General features: G+C 36.4%; 1 protein-coding gene across 1 annotated transcript; it reads right to left on the bottom strand.

Moving 5' to 3' along the window:
- Window positions 1-2,474: 2,474 nt before the first annotated feature.
- On the bottom strand, window positions 2,475-3,250 carry LOC128226201 (melanoma-associated antigen E1-like). The gene is made up of 2 exons (XM_052936096.1): window positions 3,012-3,250; window positions 2,475-2,805 (listed from the first exon to the last, which is right to left on the bottom strand). Exons 1-2 carry the CDS (start codon window positions 3,248-3,250, stop codon window positions 2,475-2,477), a joined length of 570 nt encoding a protein of 189 aa, XP_052792056.1.
- Window positions 3,251-15,217: the final 11,967 nt, after the last annotated feature.

The raw sequence follows: 15,217 nt of genomic DNA, 5'->3' as shown, positions 1-15,217 counted from the left end.
TTTCTAAAAGTGTACTTGAGATGTTTTTGAACATATCTAAAACTTCAACTTTTCTAAAAGTTTACTTGAGATGTTTTGAACATATCTAAAACTTCAACTTTTCTAAAAGTTTACTTGAGATGTTTTGAACATATCTAAAACTTCAACTTTTCTAAAACTGTACTTGAGATGTTTTGAACATATCTAAAACTTCAACTTTTCTAAAACTGTACTTGAGATGTTTTTGAACATATCTAAAACTTCAACTTTTCTAAAACTGTACTTGAGATGTTTTGAACATATCTAAAACTTCAACTTTTCTAAAAGTGTACTTGAGATGTTTTGAACATATCTAAAACTTCAACTTTTCTAAAAGTGTACTTGAGATGTTTGTGAACATATCTAAAACTTCAACTTTTCTAAAAGTGTACTTGAGATGTTTTGAACATATCTAAAACTTCAACTTTTCTAAAAGTGTACTTGAGATGTTTTTAACATATCTAAAACTTCAACTTTTCTAAAACTGTACTTGAGATGTTTTTGAACATATCTTGAACTGTACTTGAAGTGTTCTTGGACATATCTAGAACTTTAACGTTTCTAGAACTTTACTTGAAATGTTCTGTCACTTATCTTGAACTTCAACATTTCTCTCCTTGAAGTGATCTTTAACGGACAAGGACTTAAATTCTTCTTCAATTGTATTTGAAATTATCTTAAACATGTCTTAAAGTTTAGTATATCTTAAACCCTTCTTGAATTGTTCTTTAACAGATCTACAGCTTAACATTTCGTAAATTTCTTGTGTTGTATATATATGCATGGAATGTTCTTAAACTGTACTTGAGCCGTTTTAGAACAGTGCAATTACAGTTCATGCGCACTTGTGCCAGAATAATTCATGAATAAATCATGGGGCTTGAATCTTATGTTTGATATATTATAATATCACGCACTAAATTCACCGCGATTCATCAAATTAATACAGTCTATCAGTCACTCATTTGAGAAGAGATTAATCCGGTTTATGAAAATGGCTCGTATAAAATAACATATTATTGTAAGATTAATTACTCTATTAAGAATATTCCTTTGCATTCCAACAACAATATTGTCAGAATATAAATATTTCACATGTTTTTATTCAATCATTTCAATCGTATAGTTACCTCTCTCATTTTACCAACAGACATATTAATATCGTTGCGTTTTTTTCCGGAGCCTGCGCAAATCAATCACAAGAAATTAAGTCAAATCTCAATCTCAACTTATTTTACATCAAAGGGTCAAAGTCTATGACAATAAATGTATTTTCTCATTTTAAAAGCGTATTTTATGGTAGAATATATAATGTCCAAGAAGCAAGCAGTCTTGCAGCTTGGCAGCGTGGCAGTGTGGAGTTAACAGCCCAACAGCGTGGCAGCGAATATGTTGTGAAAATATGTTGTCAATATTTAAAAAGAACACAAATATTCTAGAGCAACACATATACTTGGGTAATACACAAAGCAAATGTTTTGCTCGATACTTTGATTTTTCTTCGGAATCTAGACCATTTTTTTTAATTAACATATTCTATGAGAGAAAATGTGCTTTAAAAAGATTAAAAACATGAACAACTGTAAAAAAACTTTTGATGTTATGTTTTAAAGTGAGTTTAGATTGCTATTGAGATTTGACTTAAGTATACTGGTGACTTTGGAGTTTCAGAAAGGAATGCAGAAGCCTGGTTATCTTCCTCATCTTCCCTTTAAACGTACAACATGATTAAAGCGGTCCGATCACATGATGCGTGGTGGCATGAAACAAAACTGCTTTAAGGCATTATGTTCATTCTACCCTGAAAATGTTTCCCTGAATTTGTTACATTTGTAGAACGGTCGTAATTATATATCTCACTTGTTTATCACTTATCACTTTTCTTGCATAAGAAACACGCGTTTCCGTATTTTTACAGGGCGTGGAAATGTATTGGCATGAAACTCTGACCTTCGGGCAAGGCACGTCCAATTAATGGCTCCCGCACGTGGCTTATAGTGGGATGTTTCGATAAGCCCCGCTTACACGTGATGCATTTCTATATTCTTGCAATTTTCTTATTAGATAAAAACATTCGAAGGAAGCAACAATTAATTAATTACGTTTAACATTTATAGCAAATCTGGGCGTTTTCGGGAGAGGCCATTATTATTTCTGGTTTCGGCTCAAAAATGACTCAATATCAATAGGAACATATCGGTGTGAAGACTGAATTTCAAATGCAACAGAATCAATCTATTTTAAGTCGACTGTCGGAAATTGCTCCCATTATTTTAAATTATTCGGTATGGTACAACGCCCTCTGTAAATGTCTCTTACGCTAGGCTATCAGTCTTATCCGATTAAATCCAGCTTACCATTATGTTGTCATTTATTTACGGCATTCAGTAGCTGGTTGAACCTCACGAGTTTCTGGCCCCTCAGAAGCTGGTTGAACCTCACGAGTTTCTGGCCCCTCAGAAGCTGGTTGAATCTGGGGAGTTCCATGGCCTCTCAGTTGCTGTTTCAACCTCGGAAAGTGTTGGCCTCTCAGAAGCCGGTTGAACCTGGGTAGTTGGTGGCCCTGCTAGAGCTGGTTGAACCTCGGGAATATCTGGTCTCTCAAAAGCTGGTTGAAATTCGGCAATAATTGGCCCCTCAGAAGCTGTTTTAACCTTGGGAAGAGCTGGCCCCTTTGAAGCTGGTTGGACCTTTAGAAGAGCTGGCCCCCCAGAAGCTGTTTGAACCTTGGAAAGAGCTGGCCCCTTTGAAGCTGGTTGAACCTTGGATAGAACTTGCCCCCAGAAGCTGTTTGAACATGGAAAGAGCTGGCTCCGCAGGAGCTGGTTGAACCTTGAGAAGATCTGGCCCCTTTAAAGCTGGTTGAACCTTGGAAAGAATGGCCCCCAGAAGCTGTTTGGACCTTGGGAAGAGCTGGCCCCTTTGAAGCTGGTTGAACCTTGGAAAGAACAGACTCTGCAGAAGCTGGTTGAACCTTGGGAAGATCTGGCTACTTTAAGGCTGGTTGAACCTTGGGAGGATCAGGCCCCTTTGAAGCTGGTTGGAACTTGGGAAGATCTGGCCCCTCAGAAGTTGTTTGAATTTTGGGAAGATCTGGCCCCTCAGAAGCTGGTTGAACCTTGGGAAGGTCTGGCCCCTCAGAACCCACTGAAGCTGGTTGAAACTTGGGGAGATTTGGCCCCTCAAAGGCTGACCTTGGGAAGATCTGGTCCCTTTGAAGCCGGTTGAACATTGGGAAGATCTCGCCCCTTTCAAGCCGGTTGAACCTTGGAAAGTTCCGACCCCTCTGAAGCTGCTTGAACCTTCAGAGTTTTTGGCCCCGCTGGAGCTGGTTGAACATCGGGAATTTCTGGCCCCTCTGAGGCTGGTTGCACAAAATGTGTTTGTGTCATCTTAAAAGCAGGTTTGTGCCCTCAGAGTTGCCCCTTAGCTGGCGGCAACCCGGATGAGTCTTGCCAGCACATCAGGCCGAAGTTTGTGGCTTCTAAGAATTGTGTGTTATGTTAGAAGGCTGGTTCCCCTCAGAATTGTGTGTTACCTCAGAAGTTGGTGACCCCGTTGAAGCAATGAAAGTTAACGGTAATTCCTGAACTATCGCATCGGGTGCTGTGACATATATCAGACATGTACACGTGTATTGTCCTTGGATCAGAAGTGCATGTAGTACACAGTTATGAATTGTGGTACCTAACATGGTTTTATTCTTAAAGCTGCACTCTCACAGATTGATCCATTTGACAAAAAAGTTTTTGTTTTTTTTTGTCGCGGAATCAGCTCAATTTGGCATCAGTGCCTTCAATTCAATCATATAAGATTTACTCACAATAGAACATATCTCATTTATTCGTAAAACTGCCGAAAATTATTTTCTTTATCGTTAGAAACGCTTTTTGACATAAAACACTTATTTTCGAATGTAAATATTAAAACTGGTATCTGATCTTTTATCAGCCGTCTTTTATCACAGGTTTTTAGATATTTTCACAAATGTATATAAAATGTCAAAATGGCCAATCTGTGAGCGTGCAGCTTTAAAATAAATATGTACTCTGATATATCTTGTATCTGGCCTTTATTGTTCATTAAGATTTCTCTAACCTTTGATTGTCAACCATATGTGCCGACCTACTATTATAACGGAACGTATTTCTTAATAATCAGCGTGCTCTATTTCCTTTTATTAGGTTTTAGAAAATTGCCATATACTAAATCATACATAATTAAATTAGTTACCTCTAACAGTGTCACGACTTTGGTCATAAACAGTGGTCTACAAATAGCAATGAGATTATTTACTGATGTATATTATTGATAAAAAGGTTGATTCGCCTTTCATCTCAAAGTGAGGTCCCCAGCATAATGTATATTATAGTTTTTAGATTTGCTTCAACTATGTTATGATGTATTGTTTCATTTATACGCGTTTATAGGATATGTTCCTGAAATCATGAAAACGACTCCTGTTTGTAACGGTGACATGTAATTGTGATGATGTGCGTGCTGCCTGAAAATAAGACTTACTTGGCACAGAACAGGCACTTTCCGACTTTGCACATTGTGTTTTTATTTTCGTAAACCAAAACTGTTTAAGCAAACACCTGGCACATTTCCTGTCTTACAACAACAACTTTTTCTTTTTTGTTGTATTCCGTTCATCGCAAACAAGCACAGCGCGCAACTGGCACCTTTGCCGTCTGTGTATATTCTACTAAGTATTCATCGCAAACGCACACTTTTAAAGCGCGCAACTGGCATCTTTGCCGTCTGTGTATATTATATTCATCGCAAACAAACACTTTTAAAGTGCGCAACGTGCATCTTTGCCGTCTGTGTATATTCTATTCATCGCAAACAAACACTTTCAAAGCGCGCAATGTGCATCTTTGCAGTCTGTGTATATTCTATTCATCGCAAACAAACACATTTAAAGCGCGCAACTGGCATCTTTGCCGTCTGTGTATATTCTACTAAGTATTCATCGCAAACAAACACTTTTAAAGCGCGCAACGTGCATCTTTGCCGTCTGTGTATATTCTATTCATCGCAAACAAACACTTTTAAAGCGCGCAACGTGCATCTTTGCCGTCTGTGTATATTCTATTCATCGCAAACAAACACTTTTAAAGCGCGCAACGTGCATCTTTGCCGTATGTGTATATTCTATTCATCGCAAACAAACACTTTTAAAGCGCGCAACGTGCATCTTTGCCGTCTGTGTATATTCTATTCATCGCCAACAAACACTTAAAAGCGCGCAACGTGCATCTTTGCCGTCTGTGTATATTCTATTTATCGCAAACAAACACTTTTAAAGTGCGCAGCTGGCACCTTTGCCGTCTGTGTATATTCTCGTCATCGCCAACAAACACTTTTAAAGCGCGCAACGTGCATCTTTGCCGTCTGTGTATATTCTATTCATCGCAAACAAACACTTTTAAAGCGCGCAACTGGCATCTTTGCCGTCTGTGTATATTATAGGGATGCAAACGAATATTCGAATATTCGAATATTCGATCGAACGTTTGGTATTCGAATGTCAAAATAGGTATTCGAATATTCGATGTTTTTGTTGAAATAATAAATTAATACACTTTTTGCCTACAACTGTCATCTTCGTCTGTCTTGTTTTTACAACGACCCCTAATGCCATAGGTGTGAACTTGATGACACTATACACGCGTCATATCGGATATATCGCCGGGAACTATAAACAGTCCCCGTATAATTTTGCATTTACTGGCTGTTAGACAAGTGACATAAAACACATTCCAATTATTTTGGGTACATTTAAATGACCATGCCAATTAAGGGTTTAAGAGATCGGCCTTTATACCAATGTTTTGTCTTCACTGCTAATCAAGCTTGGCGCTATTGCTCAAATCGCCTTGATGATACGAAGGACATGTGCTAGTTACTGTTTCCATGTTTTCAATATAACGCTCTTGCGTACAAAAATTAACTGAAAGTGTATGGTTTAACGTTTAAGGATATATGTCCTGTATTGTTGTACAATACCTAAGACAAAAGCGACGTTTAGACATGGTGTCGTTTTCTATAAATATATTTCGTAAACATCAATCCCAGAACGAGGCTGCAAGTCCCACGTTGGCGCATATCGTCATTTAACCGGGACAAACGCAATTCCCTGATCTTATTTTGCATTTTTTACAAAAATGAACGCAGAGGTTTGTTTTTTTGTTAAAGATATATTGCTTTTTCTTGGGATATATTTTGTAAATGGGAAATTCAGAGGCTAATTTGTGGAACAATAAGGGTCCGTCGCGTGTACCGAATACGACCAGGAAGGGTAACAGGGCCCCCACTATTACTTTAGTGAATAATAATAGTTTACTACAATTCTTAAAGGTTCATTTTGGTGTTCGAATATTCGATCGAAAGAATTGCCGAATATTCGAATATCACTTTTGCCATTCGTTTGCATCCCTAGTATATTCTATTCATCGCAAACAAACACTTTTTTAAGCACGCAACTGGCACCTGTGCCGTCTGTGTATATTCTCGTCATCGCAAAAAGGATTTTAGGTGCAGAACAGGCACCTTTACCGTCGTTATACATTCAGTTTAACGCAGTCATATTCACAAATAGACTAGCTCCTCCTATTTGTTTTCGCCTTTTTAACAATTACTTAATAATGTTCGTTCAATGTCCAGTTGTACAAATGCATCCATGTTCTTCCTGAATGGAGAACACAGAAACAACGATACGTATCTTTTAATTTGAAATCTATAAATTGAGTCAATCAATTGTTTTGCGTTGTGACTCAAATGTCCTTCAACGTCATTTCTACTCGTTACTTTTCTACCTAAATATTTCTACTTTTCTACTTTAAAATATGCAGAAAGCGCATTGTTGAAGACCGCATTTTAAATGTATCAAACACTACAGTTTTTACTCGCCATGTCAAAGTCGGTTGGTTATCGGCAAATACAAATAAATTTCAATTTGATGCGTTCAGCATAGTTATCCTTGTATGGCACAATTCTCTCAGTAAATGCCTCATAAGCAAGGGTTAGGGACACCGGTCAAATGCGATTGATTCTACTGTACTACGATGGCTACAAGGATCAGCGATAGAGCTGGGTAGCATGAAAAAGATAATTACATGTCTTGCGGTGCTCCCGGTCGTCGTAGAAACCTTTTACATGATATGCAGATTGAGCAAAGCATTAAACCTTTGAAAGTGACCTGATGTAAGTGGTGGAGGTGTTTTGGTGAATAATTCCGGTTGTAAGGCCAAATCTACAGCATTCAATCGAAACTCGCTATGTCGAATTCTTTTATCTCGATATGATGGTTATTTTGAACTTTTTTCAAATGTGTTGGGTTTAGTTTGTAGTTTTTTATTTCGGTTATATCAAATGTTTGTTATCTGGAATAATTTCTCGTGGTCCTAACGAGTTTTGACTGTATTTTTGATACACATTTAAAGACATTCTTACATACATTATTGTTGAAATAATTGGTCTTCATGATATTATATAAATTGATTGCAGATAAATTAGAGCAAAAGAAGCTTATTGTTTTGTTTCATGCATGTAATATTTTCGCTTTGTGTTTATAAAGATGCGCTATATATTCATCACATGCTTAAAAGCATTGTTTGTAAACAAAATGGTTTAAACGCCAACAAATACTTACCTCAATGATAAAGCTGTACCTGCTAGGACTTCCGGGAGACAAATGGCTAACGAATCATAGTGCCAGAAAGCATCTTGTTCGAAAACTTTCTGATAACAATGTTCCGCCAACCAGATAATGCAGATTATTAGTCACAGAAATATCCAGTCAGTCAACAAATACAGCCACAATAGTGACAAACACCACAAGAACATTTCAAACATTTCCATCTTTGACAAACACAGGCAATATGCAATCAATGCCATTTGCTTGCCAGTTTAATCAGCTGTCGGTTACCAAAAACACAAATACGAATTCGCAGCTCAGGCTTCTCATTACACGTCCCATGACGGCTAGAACATCATGTTCGCTGGAAACATTCTTGGTGAAACTTTTTCAACATCAACATCCATGCAGTACAGTGTAAGGCTTCGTCGTAATCATCTGCATGTTGTGAAACTCCATGTACACTAAGAAAAAGCTGCAAAATCATCGTAGAAAGCGACAGCGAATAACTTTAAATCCGTTCACACAATAAAAGTTGACAGACCGATGTAGGTCACATAAACCGCGTAAATGCATTTACTCTCAGTGTGATGTCATCAAATTGTGTACTTATTGGGGGGGGGGGGGTTAAAAGTGTTCGTTATTCATGTTGTTGGATATTTTACTACACAATTTTTATATTTGTGACTTGTTCAGCGCTTTATCAGAATTAAAACTCCATAACTGCTAGCTGTTTTAGTCATTTTCATTTGGAACTATTTATATGGCGCATCGTTGACATTCCACTCTGAGTACTTTGGCTGTCAAACATTTGGTTCAGAAGCTGGAACTAAGTTGGTAATAAAAACACCGTTTTAAGCATGTGATAAAAAAGATCTGACACGAGTTGTCATTTTATACAAGATTTTTATTAAACTCGTCCATGAAAGTTGTTTGTAAGCTCGCCAGAGGCTCGCGTACTAACAAATTTCTTAAACTCGTTTAATAAAATCTTGTATTAAATGACAACTCGTGTCAGATCCTATATATATGTCTGTTTGGTCCTGTTCTGTTCTGTATATTTACAACCACGCTCCCTATTAATTTGTCAACAAAAAAATAGATTAAAATTAGAAAAATTAATTTCCGTATCAAGACGTGCTACGGAAATATTTTCGATCTAAACATTCTTAAGTCTGGTTAATGTGTTGGGTAAAAGCTTCTTGCAGAGTGTATAATAGAATACATTGCCTCCGATTTTTTCTCCGAGATAAGTAATACATGTAAATCGATACTAATGCACTGGGAATACTCGAGAAAATTTGACACGAAAAAATAGTGTGCTTTGTGATTATAGAGATGAGCTATATATTCTAAGCTCTGTATACATTTGTCAACAAAAAAACAGACGTCTAATTACAGTAATATTTCTGATCTGAACGTTAAGGTGAATTTGTAGCGTAAAAGCTTTTAGTAGAGCATGATTGTACACATTGCCTCCGATAATCGCTCTGAGATAAGTAACGCATGGAAATCGATATTGATGAACTTTTATTACTTGCTGAAGAATTAACACGAAAAAAGTCTTTAAACACGCCTTTGGCATTTCAATACACCGATATGATTTAATGAACCAGTTCAAAGTCCGAAAACACTCACAATCCCCGGGGTATTTAGACGAACATGCTTGAAAACAAACACAATACCCGGGGTATTTAGACAAACATGCTTGAAAACAATTACAATATCCGGGGTATTTAGACAAACATGCTTGAAAACAATCAATATCCCAGGGGTATTTAGACGAATATGCTTGAAAACAATCAAAATACCCGGGGGTTTTAGACACGCATGCTTAAAAACATTCAAACTTCCCGGGGTATTTAGACAAACCTGCTTGAGAACAATCAAGAATCCCGGGGTATTTAGACAAGCGTGCTTGAAAACACACGAACTTCCCGGGGTATTTAAACAAACATGCTTGAAAACACACGAACTTCCCGGGGTATTTAAACAAACATGCTTGCAAAAACTCGAAATTAACCGTCTCCGTGGCCTTGAGGTTAAGGCGTCCGCCCACGGAGCGGGAGGTCGTGGGTTCAATCTTGGGCCGCGTCATGCCGAAAGACGTTAAAAGTTGGTACAAGTAGCTCCCTTGCCTGGCGCTCGGCATTTAAAGGGTAGTGGTTGGAAACGTGGTGTATTCAGTTCTGGTGCAACCCAGAAAGTTGTTTCTCACACCTCAGATAAGTGCATCCAATATTTTAACCATGCTAGAAATTCTTATCTTGCCCACGGGTGAATATTAAATGCCCGTATGGAACTCCTTATTATAAACATACATGCTCGCAAAGACTCGAAATTTCCGAGGTATTAAGACAAACATTCTTGAGTTTTGCCTGATGAAATACTTCATTTAGAGAAAAGAAAACGAGAGAAATAATAATATATAGCATGTAATGATATACAAAGATGATCTAAGTGTTTTGTAATGAAATATCATTTAAAAACCATGAGCGAGTCCCTTTAAGACACAATTTTACCATGACACTGCTTTCTCAAGCTACCCTATCCTAAAAAATTTGGCATTGAAATCGGAGTCAAGCAAATGCATTTTTTTTTCCAGTTAGATTCTACACATGTATGATATCATACCCATAGTTTACTGGGGATTAATGTCTTACTACGGAAACCTTTCTGATCAAATTACCTCCTGTGCACTGTGATATTTTAAGCCAGCTTTTTAGGGAAAGGCTTGATAATACCGACATATATTGTGATGGATCGTGAGGATGTTTGTGGATAAATATACAACGGATGTAAAAAAAACATCTAAATGGCTTTTATGTCAGCCGCCAGTGTGTGCCGTCTCCTTTTAGTCACTAGGACAAATAGCTCATAATACAGTGAAACTCTGTTCTGACTGGAATTTGTCTGAATGTTTAATAAAATCTTGTTACTTAGTTGCTTTATAAATGCGACAAATTAATTCATTTTATACTGATTTCTTTTAAGTTATGCACCAGTCAATTGTAACCAAGGGTATACCGGGGATAGCCGGGGAGATGGGTCCAGTGCCGGGTGAATGCGGTGGTTTTGCCTTCGCGCCAAAAACTAGCGGGTAATGGTTCTTACCTATGGTCCCTGGGTGCGGGGGCGTTTGGCGGGGATTTAACCAGCAGTTCGTTCCCGCACGGCGGGGATTTTACCCGGGCTTGGCTGGACCTAAAGTCAAAATCCCCGCTATTCCTCGGACCTGGGGGAGGGGGCGTGGTTACAATTGACTGGTGCATTAAGATGGACAATTAATACTATAAAATACGATAGAGTTCAGTTATGACAGGGTAGATTGCATAAGTTTTTCTCTTTCCTCGTAGAGATTACAAGTATTTAGTGATAAACTAATTTTGGAAGTCATTCTATTTGCAACCAGGATATAGCAAACATCGAACTTGTAAAACAATAGCCTTTTTTGTTTATGTTTTGTAATTATTATTACAAAATACTATTTATATTCTAAGAAAATAAATGTAGATGTTCGTTCTGTATTATTAAAGCATATATCTTTATCCGTTCGGTACCGACATGCGAGTCCAAAGTTTGTTCTTGGCTGTGAGTGACTTTGGTTCCGGGTATTACTATAATACAAAATCATTAATCACTGTGCATAGGAAAATTGCAAACTCCACGCAGAGTTACTTCCCTTACAGTACAGTGTTCACTGCCACCATTCAAATCACGTGACCATAGATATGTAAGGTATCATATCGGTCAAGACTGTAAGTTATTTTTAATTTTAAATATTTTTTTTGGAATTTAACCTTAGTACACCTTGAATAATTGAAATTTAAAAGTATCCATAAAGAGAGAAGAAACACATTTAAAAATAGTAATTATATCGCTGAAATCCAGCTATATTCGCTTATTGCTGCAGATATCTGTTCTGTGTGTCAGGGGAGATCACTGCGTAGGGGATTAGGGACATTGGGCATTCACCAGTTATTGCTACCCATTCAGAGGAAACACTGAATACGTGAATGTTTTGAATTGTTATCATATAACTATATAATAAGATCCTCGCTTGTTTGCACTACTGTATTGTGTTTCTTTGTTTATTGAACAGAAGGGATAGGTAATAAATATTTTATGTTTGCAATAAAATGAAATTGACTTTAACATGTCTCTGTTCCATTATGATCAGTGAACTTTGAATCCATTGTTTGACATTTGTAGCTGAAGTTTCATTTACATAATTGATAAATGTAATTTGAACGTGTGATTTAAAGATCTCTTTATGAGAATTATTAATCAACGTATTTACTTTATTTCATGATTTATCACGTTTCATCCCAATCTGCAATTTTCTTGAAAGGAAACGTTAATAAAAAAGAAATAATATATCTCCGCATTATATTCGTTTATTTATGATATTTTACCATACAAGCCACTTATCTTGATAAGTTGATTGTATCATCCTTGAACATTCGGAAATCATTAAACGTTTTCGTTTTAGTATGATTAAAATTGACAACATTTGCCCCAATATCATGAAAATACATAAGACAAATCTCTAACTCATTCTCAACTCATTTTACCATAGAACATCAAAATGTATTGAAAAAAATGTATGTTTTTATACATTTTAAACCACATTCTATCATGGAATATGTTGATTGAAACCTTTGGTCTATACTCCAATTTAAAAATATTCTACAGCCAAAAATGTACTTGAGTACAGTTCATTGCCTTTTTAACAATTGCTCTAGTCTATTGTTTAGCTCTGTTTTCAAAAAGTATAAAAACATGCAAGATTTTGAACAACATTATGCTTTTATGTGATAAAATGAGTTGAGATTGAGGGTGAAATTTGACTTAAGTATTTTCGTGATATTGGGGAAAACATTTTATGTTAAAATCACTTATATTTTCTTTTAATTTGACTATGTTTATTTTAGAAAATCGACTTAAGCTTCAGAACTTTATTAAGAACAAAATACAAACGTCAATCTCAGTCTCAAGTCATTTTATCACATAACAACATTAAATGAATGAAAATTGTACATGTTTTACCCTTTTTATAACCATATTCCCCAAAAGATTAAATATGTTGATAAAAATATGAGAGCAAAAATTTTCCTTCAGGTCCCATTTATAAGTTTTGAATGATGTGCTGAACAAATATTTTTTTTAAGAATATTGCAAAACTATATTAACCAACATAATGCACAAGGGATTGTGCTTATAAAAATAGTAATCATTTGTAATATTTAATAATGTTATACTGTAATGTGGAAAAACATAATTGAGAATAAGATTGAGATTTGACTTGAGTATTTTCTTGACATTTGAGCCAAGGGCTTATACCAATTAAGAACATAGTCTGTTTAAGCCGTAAATTAAAACTTTATTATGTTGTGTTTATATGCCGACATTTGTCCTTGGGGCAACCTCAACCCCATTCGGAGGGAAAATATACCGACGTATGCACATTTGCTCTTGGGGATTATTTTGGGACGCATTTGTATTGCAATAAAGAAAATTTACTAGTTTTTCTAAAATGCCAAAAGTTTGTATTGAAACGTGCATAAGAAATGAGGATGACACTAATATTTCCAACCTATGATATAGATATCTGTATTTAATACCTGTCATATTCACTCGGTGATATTGTGTTGCAATAAAGTATGAAAATGATACGGAATTCCGTGTGTCTTTCAAAGAAATGGTCATACTGTCAGAAAATATTTAAACTGCACCTTTTATTTTTTTCTTTCAATCTAAAACTAGAATACATAAGAACCAATGATGTGTTTTTGAAGATAAAATAGGTATGCAATTGCTTAAATAGTTTAGCACTCAATTGTGAAAGCATAGGTTTTTTAAAGAAATATTAAAAAGGATCTTATACTGACATTGAAAAGAGACATATACTAACTTTGGTTCTAAGTTATGCACCAGTCAATTGTAACCACGCCCCCCCCCCCCCCCCCAGGTCCGGGGGTTTACCGGGGATAGCCGGGGAAAAGGGCCTTACCTAGGGTCCCTGGGGAGCGGGGGCATTTGACGGGGATTTTACCAGCAGTTCCTCCCCGGTACTGGTGCATTACATTGAATGAAAATGCAGATATAACCTTTCGGCTTTCAACCGTCAATATAACCTTTCGGCTTTCAACCGTCAATATGGTTATTAAGAGTTGTTACTATTTCCTAACCTCTCCTTGCCAAGTATGCGTGTAGATTATTATTACGATGGAAGAAATTGCTTGATGACCTGACTTTTCTATTTCCCATAATTCAGTTTCAGAATATTGCCACGGATTGTGCTCTACATAATTGGGTTAATATTTTCCTAATGGTGTCAAGACGGGCGAAATAAACAATGGTCGTCAAAATGAAAAGAGATTCGGCAATCTTCGTTAGTGCAAAATTGTCAACGCCTCCTAGCATCGGCATCAGTTGTGTTGTTAAGAATATTGTCTGAAATTAGCACATACAGTCGAACCCCGTTGGCTCGAACTCCCAGGAACCGACGAAAATACCTCGAGCCTCAGAGAATTCGAGGCAAACGGGAAGGGTGTCTTTAAGTAGAAAGAAATCGGTTATTTGCAACTAGTTCGAGCAATCGAGGATATCGAGCCAAGTAAGTTCGAACCAACCGGGTTCGACTGTATCTGTATCTCCGATGTACAATTATTACAATTCCGGATGCCTTGTGGTAACATGTAGAAAAAAGTAATAATGAAAACGTTATATCAAAACAAAATACAGTCGAATACCATTGGTTCGAACTCGCTTAACTCGAAATCTTTGTTGGCTCGCACTGGATGTAAAGGTCCGATTTATTTATACTGAATGTAAGCACTCCCGGTTGGCTCGAGTTGTTCGAACGGATAATTTCATGTATCATTTAAGTTGAAATAGTAAACAAAAGACACGATAACTAATTTCTAATGTATTTTCGGTCATTTAGTTTCCATTTTAGTAATAACACGAACAAATAAACCATTATATTTCCATGGTAATATATAAGCACTACCCATTATATTAATCCAAACATCGTTGCAAACTAGTCAAAGGTACCTTGTGGAATACTTATCCAGTTTTATACCATTGGCTGCCGTTTTTTTTTTTTTGGTTTGTCTGTCAAGTATCAACTAAATTTCGAAATTGATACCTTTGTCATTTCGGAGATCTAGCGAATTTCATACTTCCAGTTTTCCTAAAATAACGTGAAACGAAGTTGTTTGTCACGATACGAGTTGTACATAAACGTTATGAAACCTCTGCCTTTATTAATAATTTATTCATTCAATGACTAATCAATGCACAGTTAAAGAGGCACTCTTACTCCCAGATAAGATTTACCACAATTTATAATATTGTTTTAATATTCCAAAAAGGATTAATACATGTTAAAAACAATTATTCTTATGAAGGATACCGAGTTTGATTTGAAAGAAATGAGCATACAAGACGGTCTTTCTACCTTATAGACTATAGCAGACCACAGTAAATCTTTTAGCATTCACCAATCATTTAATATTTGCGCATTCTGCTATTAAATACACGGTTACA

This window comes from Mya arenaria, chromosome 1, assembly GCF_026914265.1.
Source record: "Mya arenaria isolate MELC-2E11 chromosome 1, ASM2691426v1".
Taxonomy (NCBI): domain Eukaryota; kingdom Metazoa; phylum Mollusca; class Bivalvia; order Myida; family Myidae; genus Mya; species Mya arenaria.
This window is presented reverse-complemented; position numbering and strand designations above follow the sequence as displayed.

Bases quoted from the DNA above. Each gene is read 5' to 3' on its own strand.
- LOC128226201 (XM_052936096.1), bottom strand. From the start codon at position 3,250: ATGTTCAACCGGCTTCAAAGGGACCAGATCTTCCCAAGGTCAGCCTTT. The intron at 2,806-3,011 runs GTAGCCAGATCT...ATGTTCAAACAG, and splicing joins AAGGTTCAACCAGCCTTAAA to CTTCTGGGGGCAAGTTCTAT.